This window comes from Pantherophis guttatus, chromosome 2 (assembly GCF_059756535.1).
Source record: "Pantherophis guttatus breed Tessera chromosome 2, ASM5975653v1, whole genome shotgun sequence".
Taxonomy (NCBI): domain Eukaryota; kingdom Metazoa; phylum Chordata; class Lepidosauria; order Squamata; family Colubridae; genus Pantherophis; species Pantherophis guttatus.
The window spans coordinates 261,793,174-261,806,623 of record NC_142064.1 but is presented as its reverse complement, the minus strand read 5'-3'; the positions used below and the strand labels follow the sequence as shown (position 1 = coordinate 261,806,623).

Below are 13,450 nucleotides of genomic sequence, written 5' to 3'. Positions count from 1 at the left end.
CTGAAGGCAGCTGACAACTGTCAGACGGCCTCGACCCCATCTCTGCCTCCGACGCAGAGCACTCATCAGAGCCTTCCCCAGACTCCAGGACTGGCCCATGGTCCTCTCCAACCTCCTCACTGTCTGAGTCTGCCGCCAGCTCCGCTGGCCAGTGGCGGGCCACAACACTCAGTAAATATGCTCATTACTGAGGATTCTGGGAGTTGAAGTCCACCCATACAGACATTTTGAAAATACCAACAGAATATTGGGTGAGCCCAATTTGCATATAGCAACTTTACTATTGAAGTTGTAGTTTACAGAATTTAGTGAATGTTCACTATAGATTTTAAACGGTGTGCATTTATACACCGAGCCTGTCACAAACCTTCGTGTCCAAAATGAAAATCGTCTTCACTTTAAGTGAGCATACCTACATTTGCCAGTTGATCTCTGCACGGAGCAGCCGTTGTTCTTTTTAATTCACTGGTGATCTTCCAGGGGTTATTTTTGTGATCAAAAGAGTTTGGGGAACAATTGCGCAAGAGGTTTTCTAATCAGAGAATAAAAAAAAAAATCTCACTGCAGATAGGCCTCTTGAATCCTGGTTTGTGTATGCATGCATATATACTGGTACATATACAAACATACAAACCAGGATATAGGGAGCTTATCAACTATTGGGTTTTTTATTTTATCAAGGTGATCGCATGATGCAAAGATCCACCTGTCTGGAAAAGGTTCCGATGCTGGGAAAGGAGGAATCAAAGAGAAGAAAAGGAGGAACGCAGCAAGATGGATGAACTCAAGATACTGTACTTCAGCAATGGGGGCACCATTGGAAGACCTGAAGGAACAGGTTTGGGCCACATCAGGTGTTGGTTACCACCTTTAAAGCGCTCCATGGCATAGGACCTGGGTACCTTCAAGACCGACTTCTGCTACCAATAGCCTCCCACCGGCCAGTTAGCTCCCACAGAGAGGGTCTCCTCAGGGTGCCATCAGCCAAGTTACGTCGGCTGGCGACACCCAGGGGGAGGGCCTTCTCTGTGGGAGCCCCTGCCCTGTGGAATGAACTGCCCCCAGAAATGTGTAAGATCTCTGACCTCCATGTATTTCGCTGTGCCCTCAAGACCCTGTTCCGCCAGACCGGGCTATCAATGTAATGATTTTTAAATTGGGTTTAAATTTAAATTTTAAATTTTGGGGTTTTAAATTTGAGCCAAAATTATTTAATAATTTTAATTATTTTTAACTGATGTCTGTCTTTGTGCTTTTAATAGGCTGTACACCGCCCTGAGTCCTTCGGGAGAAGGGCGGTATAGAAATAAATTTATTTATTTATTTATTTATTTGTTTGTTTGTTTATTTATTTATTTATTTATTTATTTATTTTATCAGCATAGGGAAAAAATCCATCTACGCAGTCCTTAAAAATCAGCAATCTCAATGGCACATAATCATGTTTATTATTATTATTATTATTATTATTTATTCAATTTATATACCGCCCTTCTCCTAGTGGACTCAGGGCGGTGCACAGCCAAAACTAAAATACATAACAATACAAAATTTAAAATTAATTAAAAGAATTATATACTTTGGCCCGAATTAAAACAATGCAAATTAAAACCCATTAACAGATTAAAACTAAACAATTAATAACCATTAAAAACTAAAAAGGGGGCGGGGTTCACGCCAGCCCTGCTTGCTGGAAGAGTTTTCAGGGCACGGCGAAAGACCCGGAGATCCGATATCCTTCTTATCTCTGGGGGCAAATCGTTCCAGAGGGCAGGAGCTGCCACAGAGAAGGCCCTCCCCCTGGGGGTCGCCAGCCGACATTGCCTGGCCGACGGCACCCTGAGGAGTCCCTCTCTGTGGGAGCGTACTGGTCGGTGGGAGGCTATCGGCGGCAGAAGGCAGTCCCGCAAATACCCAGGTCCTATGCCATGGAGCGCTTTAAAGGTGGTAACCAACACCTTGAAGCACACGCGGAAGACCACTGGAAGCCAATGCAGCTCACGCAGGAGAGGTGTCACATGGGAGCGACCCCTCGCTCCCATAATCCCCCGCGCGGCCGCATTCTGCACCAGTTGGAGCCTCCGGGTACTCCTCAAGGGGAGCCCCATGTAGAGAGCATTGCAGTAGTCCAGGCGGGAAGTGACGAGTGCCTGAGTGACTGTGCGTAAGGAATAGGCACCAACTGTTCTGACCCAGTCTTCGCAGAAGCAAGAAACAGATTCCTCGCAAAAAAACCAAAAACCTCTTTTATGTACATCTTGTGAATTAACTGCATTCACCCACAAAGTCCAGGCAAGAGTCCTGCAAGGAGTTAACTTAAATCATTTTAAATCATTTTTAATTGGGTTACTGATTTTAATTTGGTATTGTATTGTGATTTGTATTGAAGTTGTCATTTTGTAAGCCGCCTTGAGTCCCTAGGGAGAAAGGCGGCATATAAATCGCAATAAATAAATAAATAACTGAAGGAATAAGCGAGAGGTCTTCAAACTTGGCAGCTTTAAGACTTGTGGACTTCAACTCCCAGTATTCTCCAGCCAGTTGTGCTGGGAGTTGAATTCTGGGAGTTGAAGTCCACAAGTCTTAAAGCTGCCAAGTTTGAAGACCTCTGCAATAGGCCTTATCAGCTGTTACGATAATTGCAAGGCTGTGAGCTCCCAGCTGGAAGGCTACAAATTAAGTCAGTTCAAATAAACCTCAATTCTGGCAAGGCAGTCTTTGTCGCACAAAACCACAATGAGCAAAAACTCCAGAAATGTGAATGGTTGTCTGCTACGACCACCACTCCCCTTTCCTCCTATTTATTCCCCAGCCAGGGAGGGGCCAGTCAGCATCCATGTTTGTTTTGCTTCCCGAGTTGACTTCTTGTCCTCCGTTGTTCACCTCTCCTATCTGCTCTGTGCATACGTGCATTTAGAACAGGCCCCAGCTGTTCTTCCTCCTCACTCATCTCTGACTCCAAAGGCAGCTGCCTCTTCGGTGGCTGGGAAATGCTGGATGGCCCTGGCTCTATCTCGTGTCCAACACTGAGCATCCATCAGAGCCTTCCCTGGGCTCCAGAACTGGCCCAAGTTCTTCCCCAACCTCATCATCATTTGAGTCTCCCGCCAGCTCCGCTGGCAGCTGACGGCCCACAACACCAACACAATTTCCTAGTAAGCTTGGAATTGTACAATTTTTAAAGCTGGTGAATTCTGGGAGTTGAACACCACACATCTTAAAATTGCTGAGATTGAGAAACACTGTTCCAAGAACTCAAATTAAAAGGAGTATCGTGGAATCCAATATGCTGCTTAATATTTCCAAAAGTGCCACTGCTCTCTCTCCCAATCTGCAACCATTCCTTTAAAAAAATACATTATTTGCCAATTTTGGACTAATATACCTGAAATATATCTGAAGGTAGGGGGAAAACTATCCTTCAGCACTTGCAAGCTGTAAAACCCAGAAATATATCCTTTTAATGATGTTAAATATGTTAAATTTATTCATCAACAATATGATTCCCAATAATAAGTGCCTTGGTGCAGCTTACAGTGACAAAAAATAAGAAAAACAACCTTCTACTAATTTTAGAATAAACTCATCATTGTAACAACAAAGGTTTTAGCAACCCATCAAACATGAGAGCTGAAAATATGGAACGAATAGAATAGATATACTCCACTTCTACTTTATTCCTGAAATGATGGTATTGTCTGATCTCTAAATATGAGATTAAAACAGTGTTTCTCACCCTCAGCGGCTTTTAAGATGTGTAGACTTCAACTCCCAGAATTCTCCCAGCCAACATGCTGGGGAATTCTGGGAGTGGAAGTCCACATATGTCAAAGTTGCTGAGGTTAGATTAAAGGTTAAGTTGAGATTGTGTGTCTCCTTCAAGGCAAAGTTGATCTAGATCAAGAAAAGGAAAAATTGATTCAGTATCTCAGAAAAGGCTTTGTCCATTCCTGCCTTTTTCTTAACATGGCTTTAAAAAAAAAGGATTTGGAGGATGATTCAACTGTTTTTTACAGGTTTCCCACTGTCCCGCAACTAAAATATTGAATGTGGCATTGTATAGTAACCAGTATCTGAAAATGGTTAATAATTTTTATTTAGTTCATTTAATAGTTGTAACTGTATTACAAATGACAGGAATTCCTCCATTTCCAAAATTTCTCTTTGCTCTGTTTCTTCCTCCATCAGCTTTCTCAATGTCTGCAATCCCCACAAACAAATGTAATCATTTGCGAATTTCCTCTAACATCCCATGTGGATGAACCGAACTTCTAACAGCCCTGATGTTTTCTTTCTGAGAAATTAATTAAATTAAAGCGATAGCCAAAACAAAGGTAACTGATCCAGGTGTTAAGATCATATCCCAAATTCAGAAATAAGGAAAAGCTCTATGGTGGACCCAGAAATTAAAACAAAGCATCAATACAGTACTTCTTCATGCTGTTGGAGAATATTTTGTTCCTCCATGAATACCCTGCAAGTAGAAAATAGGTAAAGGAAGTCCTCAACTTACAACCACAATTGAGTCCAAAATATCTGTTGCTAAGTAAGACAGTTGAGAAGTCAATTTTGCCCCGTTTTATGACCTTTCTTGCCACAGCTGCTAGTTGACTTGTGGACTTCAACTCCCAGAGTTCTTTGAGGAATCTACCTGCCTCAAGAGTTCTGCTTTCAATTTCAATGAAAATTTAAATTGTGTTACTCAGAACGCTGACATTCTACTCTCTGAGGTGTGAAGAGAAAATTGTGGTTATAGCTAGTCCTCAACTTACGACTTTCTATTGCAAAGCAGACCAGACTTTCTATTGCAAAGCAAGGCAGTTAAGCAAAGCTGGCTGAGGAATTCTGGGAGTTGAAGTTCACAAGTCTTAAAGTTGCCAAGGTTGGAGACCCCTGTTCTAGATCAACCTCCTGCTCAAGGTAGGAGATCTTATAACATCCTCGTCAAATGACTGTCTAGTCTAGGGATGGAACACCAATAACCTCCGGAGTTAAGCCCCATATGGGTGCTCTTGTGTGCAAGCAAACTGGTTGAATCATATACTTATTTTTTTTTTTCATCCTGCATGAGTTCTCTCGTGTTTCCTCAGGCTAGATTTGTATGAAAAGCTTTTCCCGCAACCCAAACACGAGTACGGTTTCTCCACTTCATGGGTTTCCTTGTGGACCACGAGAAACATTTCCTCATAGGGGATGCATTGGTTCGGTTTCTCTTTTGCACGGATCCCTGAATTTCTCATCCGGTTCATGTGCAACCTGGAACTTTCCCCACGATCCGAGAACAGATTCTCCGGTTTTCCTTTGTGGATCTTCTTGTGCCGGAGAAGGTTTGATTTCTGGATGAAGCTTTTCCCACATTCTGAACAGATGTGGAGTTTCTCCCCCATGTGGATCCTCTCATGTTTGATTAAGCTGGATTTGCTGGTGAAACCTTTATCACAGCTGAAGCACTGGTACGGCTTTTCACCGGTGTGGGTCCTCTTGTGTACAAGAGTTGCTTTATTGCTGAAGTTCTTCCCACACTTGGCACAGTTGTAAGGCTTTTCTCCCGTGTGGGTCTTTTGATGTTTTAAGAGGTTCGACCAGTTGTTAAATAATTTCCCACAGCCAGCACACTTGTATTGCTTTTCAACCATGTGTGTCTTCTCCTGCAATCCAATAAAATTGGACCTGTGGCTGAAACTTTTTCCACACGCTAGTTTATATGGTTTCTTTCTTAGATGGGCTTTCTCATGTATGACGAGCTTACATTTCAGCCTGTATCCTCTTCCACAGTGGAAGCAGGTGTCCAAATTTGATCCATTATGGGGACCCTTGGGAGCTGCAAGAAGCTTTAATTTTGGAATGATGCTTTTTCCACAGGGAGAGAAACAATATGGCTTCCTTCCCACTTGAGGACTTTTGTGTCTGAGGAGAGCTAACCTAGAACCGAAGTGTTTCCCACCGCCAGAGCAGGAATACAACTTCTCCTCTTGCTGTACGCTTTCCTGTCTGCTAAAACTTGTTTTATCAACAAAGCTTTTCCCACAATATGTTTTCACTCTTGTGTGGCTTCTTTGGTGGATCACAAGGCTTAAGTTGTGATGGAATCTCTTCCCACACTTCGAACACTCATAGGGTTTCTCTTCCTTATGCGTCATCTCATGGACGAGAAGGTGCAACCTTTGAAGGAACCGCTTCCCACAGTCTGCGCATTGATAGGGTTTCTCGCCCATATGGATCCTCTCGTGTATCCGGAAGTTGGACCACTGAATGAAACCTTTCCCGCAGTGCTCACACCGATAAGGCCTTTCTCCCGCTTCCATTTTTTCGTGCCTGAGGAGCGCCAATTTGTGACGGAAACTCTTCCCACATTCGGAGCATGTGTACGGCTTCTCTCCCGTGTGGGTCCTCTCATGCCTGGTCAAGATGGACCTCTGGCTGAAACTCCTCCCACATTCTGTGCATTTATACGGCTTCTCTCCCGTGTGAGTTTTCTCGTGTCAAACAAGGCTGGATCTCTGCGTGAAGTTTTTCCCACAATCGGAACACTGATGAATTTTCTCCCCCGTGTGGCTTCTTTCATGGATGAGAAGGCTTAAACTGTGATTGAATTTCTTACCGCATGTTGAACATTCATGGGATGCCTCCTGCTTATGGGTCATCTCGTGGACAAGGAGATGCCACCGCTGGACAAAACTTTTCCCACAATCAGAGCACAGGTACGGTTTCTCGCCCGTGTGGATTCTCTCGTGGATGAGAAAGTTTGACTTCTGAATAAAACCCTTCCCACAGTGTGAACATTCGTAGGGCTTTTCCCCAGCCTCCATCTTTTCATGCCTCAGGAGTGCTGATTTGTGGCGGAAATTTTTCCCACACTGAGAGCATTTATATGGCTTCTCTCCCATATGGGTCCTCTCGTGTCGGGTCAAGATCGATCTCTGACTGAAGCTCCTTCCACACTCCAAACACCGATATGGTTTCTCTCCAGTATGGGTCTTCTTGTGTCTGACAAGGCTGGACCTCTGCGTGAAGCTTTTCCCACAATCGGCACATTTATTCTCCTTACTTCCCGCGTAGCTCTGTGTCAGCTCCTCTTCTGTGGGATAAACAGAAAATCACAATGTGAAAATAAGCAAAGGAAGTCACTGCAAATAAATTCAGGATCGAGTATATCACGTGTATTCTATGTCAACTCTGAAGCAAACCTGGCTGAAGCCATCTTGTGCTGCCTCACTGTTGCCACGAAGCCTGAGAGGGGGAAGGGAGAGGGGGAAGTAGATAGCCCAGCTAACAGTCAAAACAAAAAGTTTTCCTGTGGGAACCAAGGTCATCATATCAGGTAGATGTTGAAGGAGAAGAGGAGCCTGCTATCCATCTTCATTGGACAATGTGACAGATGAAACCTGGGAGGGGGGATTTTTAGTCTTTTAATTAGGTGAAAACCGCGGGAACTGTTAGAGTTGGTTTTCACCGGCTCTGCTGATATGATGTATCCAACATTCTCTGAGGAATCTACCTGCCTCAGAGTTCTACTTTCAATTTCAATGGGAGGTTACTTGGAACGCTGACATTCTACTCTCTGAAGTGTGAAGACGAGAAAATTGTGGTTATAGCTAGTCCTCAACTTACGAGTACAATTGTGACCAGACTTTCCGTTGCAAAGCAAGGCAGTTAAGCGACTCACTCCAATTTTATGACATTTTATGTCACGGTTATTAAGTGACTCACTATGGTTGTTAAGTGAATCATTCAGTTCTTAAGCGAATCCAGCTCCCCCCTCCCCCCAATTGACTTTGCTTGTTGAAAACTGGCTGGACTTTGAACGTCCGTACGGTTCCCTCTTCCTTATGCATTGTCTCATGGATGAGAAGATGCGACCTTTGACCGCTTCCCACAGACCGTGCATTAATAGGGTTTCTCGCCCATATGGATCCTCTCGCAAATGGTGATCACATGATCTCCCCGACATGGCAACCATCCTAAGTACGTGCCAGTTGCCAAGCACTTGAATGTTGATCATGTGACCATGGGGATGCTAAAATGGTGGTAAGCACAACAACCAATTACTTGCCTTTTTCATTGATGTTGGAACTTTGAACAGTCGTTAAATGAATGATTGTAAATTGAGGACTACCTGTATATTCTTTTACAGTCTACTGTCTGGTGTTTCTATTTTCCAAGTTCACACCACTGAGTAGAAAACTTCAGGTGTCCTCCTCAGTGGTGGGTTTCAGAATTTTTACTACCAGTTCTCCGAACTACTCAAAATTACTGCTACCGGTTCTCCAGAACTGGTCAGAACCTGCTGAAACCCACCTCTGGTCCTCCTCAAGTATGAAGTATGCCTATGTATTTATTTAATTAAACATATATACACATATGTATATATGTATATGTATATGTGTGTGTGTATGTATACATATATATATATAAATATAATATGTGTATATATTTATATACACAGTGACTCAGGCAGTTAAAAATCCACAATTTAATCCTGTGGTAGCAACAGGATTATGTTTGTCAATTATTTGCAGAAGTTGAAAATTAGGCTGTTCAGTCCTACAGTTGTTCTCTGAGGGTGAAATGTTTAAAACTATCTACATGAAGTCTTCAGGTTTGACAAAGGAAAAATAAATACCTTGTTTCCTCGAAAATAAGACCTCCCCGGATAATAAGCCCAATCAGGCTTTTGACCACATGCGCTAAAATTAGCCCTCCCCCGATAATAAGCCCTCCCCAGAAATATTTAAACATATGCACAGCCAGTCCCCGCCATTTCCTCTGGTTCCTTGCTGTGCAAACAACATGAGGTGAGGAGGTGAGGCCGGGGGGGGGGTGGTGGTGGAAGGGAGGGGGGAACATGCCCCACGCACTCCACATATCCTTACCTAACGGCCACTCCCGCAACCCTAGCCACCATGCCCCTTTGTTATGGTAATGGCCACTGCAAAAGCCATTAGCAAAGAACAGGGAAGCGGCAGCGGCGATGGGACATCCAGTCGCAGTGATGTGGCTGGGCCGATGGCATGGTACAGAGTCCTGGGAAGCATGGCTGGAAGCGTGTGCACGGCCTCAGGGGCGAACAGCTGACGAGCGGCTGTGTCAGTAGCAGCCATGAGGTAATCATGCTCATCGCCTCCTGCACCTCAAAAATAATAAGACCTCCCCAAAAATAAGGCCAAGCACTTATTTTGTGGGTCAAAAACAAATAAGACTCTGTCTTATTTTCAGGGAAACATGGTATGTACTTGGGCACAAAAACTAAGAATATAGCCAAATCAGGTGCATTGGAAACTTGCGACGAAGCAAATAGAAAATGTGAACAACAATACGATACATAAATATCCGGGATCCAGATAGAAAGAATAATAACTTTATAATAACTCATTATAAAGCTCGTCTGAACTTGTATTACTTTGCTGGTTCTAACAGCCATTACTGGCAGGCCTTCATAGACAGTGTTCCTTCAATCTTGACCTCAGTTCACAGCGACAATAAGACAGGCAGTAATAAAAGCAATTTTTTACTCCAAGTAAAGGAAATCCGGTAAAAACTGTTGAATTGCTTCTCTACATAATTTTTGTTTCTGCAATCCTGGAAGCTGATGTTTCCTCACCTTCTTTCTGATGACATAGTGATGCATTATTTCAAGATCTAGCCATCTTGTGAAATAAAAATTTCTTACCTGAACGAGAAGCTGGGAAGGCCCCATTTCCTTCCGAAGCCTGGCGATACAGCACCCACTGACCTTCCTGTTCTTCCTTCTTTATGATCACAACAGGAAGCTCTGCTCAGAGAAATGAGACAGTTGCAGTGATCAGACATTTTGCCAAAGTCAAAAGTGTGTCTTCTTTGATTGCCTTGTCATCCTTATAACATTCTTTTCCTGACATCTTGTTATGTACAGGTAGTCCTTGACCTACGACCAGTGGTGAAATCCAATTTTTTTAACTACCGGTTCTGTGGGCGTGGCTTGGTGGGTGTGGCAGGGGAAGGATACTGCAAAATCTCCATTCCCTCCCCACTCCAGGGGAAGGATACTACAAAATCCCCATTCCCACCCCACTCTGGGGCCAGCCAGAGGCGGCATTTGCCGATTCTCCAAACTACTCAAAATTTCCACTACCGGTTCTCCAGAACCTGTCAGAACCTTCTGGATTTCAGTTTACAAAGTCAGCATATTGCCCTCAACAATCTGGGTCCTCATTTTACCCACCTTGGAAGGATGGAAAACTGAGTCAAGTTTGAGCCAGTCAGGATCGGACTCCTGGCAATGAGCTAGCCTGCAATGCTGCATTCTAACCCCTGCGCCACCACAACTCTTTTGGAAGATCAAAGTGTTCAAGCACTGCAGAATTCCATTGGGGTAATTCCTAAAAGTTGAATGGCCAGAATATGGGCCAGGCGCATGTGAGAAAAGCGTGCATGCGCAAATCATATGCGTGGAAGGCCGGCCACGTGTGCAGACAGAACCAGTGATAAAGGTAAGTGAAACCCATCCCTGATCTTCTTGCCTCTTTATTCATTTCTACAAGAAACTGTTGCCTTTGCAATGAGGGAGAAGATTTCTAACGATTTGAGATGAACTGGACTTCCCTTCTTACCTGGAGTGTTATTCGTTGTAGTTTCACTTTCTTGGCCAGGTGAGAGCAACGCTTTCCTTTCTTGTTCCGCGTTTCCTGACAGCCATTTCTCCTCTCCTTGTTCCAATTTTATTATTACATCGGGGAACTCTGGGAAAAACAAAATATATGCCTCAATGAGTCAACAGAGTGATATTCTTTGGGGAGAGGAGAATCAGGAAATTCTTGATTGTTCTCTGTGGCAGTTTGTAGTTTTTTCCACAAGAAAAAAGGGTGTTAAACTCAAGGCCATTCTTCATATGTTTTAGCCTCCAGTCCCTTAATCATCTTTGTTGCTCTTCTCTGCACTCTTTTTAGAGTCTCCACATCTTTTTTTACACCATGGTGACCAAAACTGAATGCAATATTCCAAGTGTTGCCTTACCAAGGGATTATAAAGGGGTATTAACACTTCACGTGATCTTGATTCTATCCCTCTGTTTATGCAGCCTAGAACTGTGTTGGCTTTTCTGGCAGCTGCTGCACACTGCTGGCTCATATTTAAATGGTTGTCCACTAGGTATTTAGAGGTAAGGCATGTGTAGTTGCATGGGGGTGGGTGAAGAGATTGTTGCTAAAACAACAGATTGGAGGAATGCCTTTGTTTGGAATAACAGAATTGGGAGGGACCTTGGAGGTCTTCTAGTCCAACCCCCTGCTCAAGAAGGAGACCCTGTAGCACCATTTCAGACAAGTGACTGTGTTATGTCTGCAGTTCAGTAAATGGGGGCCCTCTGAAAATAGTAATAATAGAACATCTGGATGACAGTGAGACAGAAAAGCAGAAAATCTTAAAAAAAAAAAATCCTTGGGTTTCTAGAGCCCGTAGTTTGGCCTGCATTCAACAATGCAATCCTTCAGCAATGAACTCCAACTCAACATCAGAAAACTGACAGAGGACAAACTTTCCCCCACACCAGGAGTGAAATCCAGAGGTTCTAACAGGTTCTGGAGAACCAGTAGCGGAAAGTTTGAGTAATTCGGAGAACCGGCAAATACTACCTCTGGCTGGCCCCAGAGTGGGGTGGGAATGGAGATTTTGCAATATCTTTCCCCTGGAGTGGGGTGGGAATGGAGATTTTGCAGTATCTTTCCCCTGGAGTGGGGTGGGAATGGAGATTTTGCAATATCCTTCCCCTGGAGTGGGGTGGGAATGGAGATTTTGCAATATCCTTTCCCCAGGAGGGGAGGGAATGGAGATTTTGCAGTATCTTTCCCCTGGAGTGGGGTGGGAATGGAGATTTTGCAATATCCTTCCCCTGGAGTGGGGTGGGAATGGAGATTTTGCAATATCCTTCCCCCAGGAGGGGAGGGAATGGAGATTTTGCAGTATCTTTCCCCTGGAGTGGGGTGGGAATGGAGATTTTGCAATATCCTTCCCCTGCCACGCCCACCAAACTACACCCACAGAACCGGTAGGGAAAAATTTTGGATTTCACCCTGCCCCGCACCCAGCCATCAATCAATCAATCCATCAATCCGTGCATATGAGAGAAAATTGTGGATTAGGGAAACTGGACCCCTTTTTTATGCATTAATCCTTATGCATTAATTCAGCATCGCTGGGGGGGGGGGAGGCCGCGCTGCAAAAGGAGACCCCCGGATTCCGCCTAGGGATTTACGCCTTTTTTCCCTTTTTTTTTTTGGTGGAACCTCGCTCGCTTCTTTCCTCGTTCCTCCCATGTGTTTATTCTCTTTTTTTTCCCCCTCCCATGGCCCCCCTTTCCCCTTCCCTCCAACTCACCCGCTTCTTGCAACCTCGCCATGGCCGGATCTGCAAAGCTCAGGATCCTGCAAGATCGCGCAAGCCAGATCCAAAGCCTCAAGCGCGGCGTGGATGCAACCCAAAATCTCTTTTTTGGAGTGGGGGTGGGGCACTTTTTCTCCACCTCTCAGATCTTTGCCCGTCTGGTCCTGTCTAGGATTGGCTGCTCGCTCCGTTTAACCCAGTGTTTCTCAACCTTGGTAGCTTGAAGATGGGTGGACTTCAACTCCCAGAATCCCCCAGCCAGCAGCGCTGGCTGGGGGATTCTGGGAGTTGAAGTCCACCCATCTTCAAGCTACCAAGGTTGAGAAACACTGGGTTAACCCCTTCGGCGTTTACGAAATCGAGGGACCGGGTGAGACATTGCTTCTTGTGGGGAAAAACCAGGACCAGGACTGGGCAGAAGGAAGGAAGGGAAGGCTGTATAGCTGAATATCACCGCAGCCGCCTCCAGCACCGCACAGGTGGGTGAAAGAGTCTCTCTCTTGACCTCAGTTCGTGAAAATTTATTTATTCAATTTGTTTGCCTGACTAGCTTGTCGATCAGCAAGGTCGGCGGTTCGAAACCCTAGTACAGGTCTCCTGCGTGAGTAGCGGGTTGGAATAGATGACCTCCAAGATCCCTTCCAACTCTGTGACTGTTTAATTTAATTTAATTTTAATTACTCATATTTCTATGCCGCCCAACTCCCAAGGGACTCTGGGCGGCTTACAACAGAAATAATACAAACAGTGAACATAATTTTTTTTAAAAAAAACATTATAAAAGCATTTTAAAAACGTTAAAAACACATGCACACCATTCATGGCTGGATCTCACCAGATCGCAAGAGTGGGATCAACGGCCCCAGGCCTGCCGGAAAAGCCAGGTCTTCACCGCTTTTCGGAAGGCCAATAGGGTGGGGATGGTCCGGACCTCAGGAGGTAACTGGTTCCAGAGAGCTGGGGCAGCCACAGAGAAGGCCCTCTCCCGCGGGCCCGCCAGCCGGCACTGTTTAGTTGACGGGACCCGGAGGAGACCAACTCTGTGGGATCTTACCCGTCGCTGGGAGCTATGTGGTAGAAGGCGATCTCGAAG

The 13,450-nt window shown here is 44.7% G+C and overlaps 3 protein-coding genes across 3 annotated transcripts in view; 1 reads left to right on the top strand and 2 right to left on the bottom strand.

Moving 5' to 3' along the window:
- LOC132712326 (uncharacterized) overlaps positions 1–13,450 on the top strand; it is a 200,735-nt gene that overhangs the window by 106,969 nt on the left and 80,316 nt on the right. The window lies entirely within an intron of this gene.
- Positions 4,075–6,305, bottom strand: LOC148115729 (uncharacterized). The gene has a single exon (XM_087884084.1). It carries the CDS (start codon positions 6,303–6,305, stop codon positions 5,058–5,060), a length of 1,248 nt encoding a protein of 415 aa, XP_087740210.1. The 3' UTR covers positions 4,075–5,057.
- LOC132712329 (uncharacterized) lies at positions 4,075–12,603 on the bottom strand. Its single transcript, XM_060693371.2, has 4 exons — positions 12,352–12,603; positions 10,590–10,718; positions 9,671–9,772; positions 4,075–7,078 (listed from the first exon to the last, which is right to left on the bottom strand). Exons 1-4 carry the CDS (start codon positions 12,371–12,373, stop codon positions 6,483–6,485), a joined length of 849 nt encoding a protein of 282 aa, XP_060549354.2. The 5' UTR covers positions 12,374–12,603; the 3' UTR covers positions 4,075–6,482.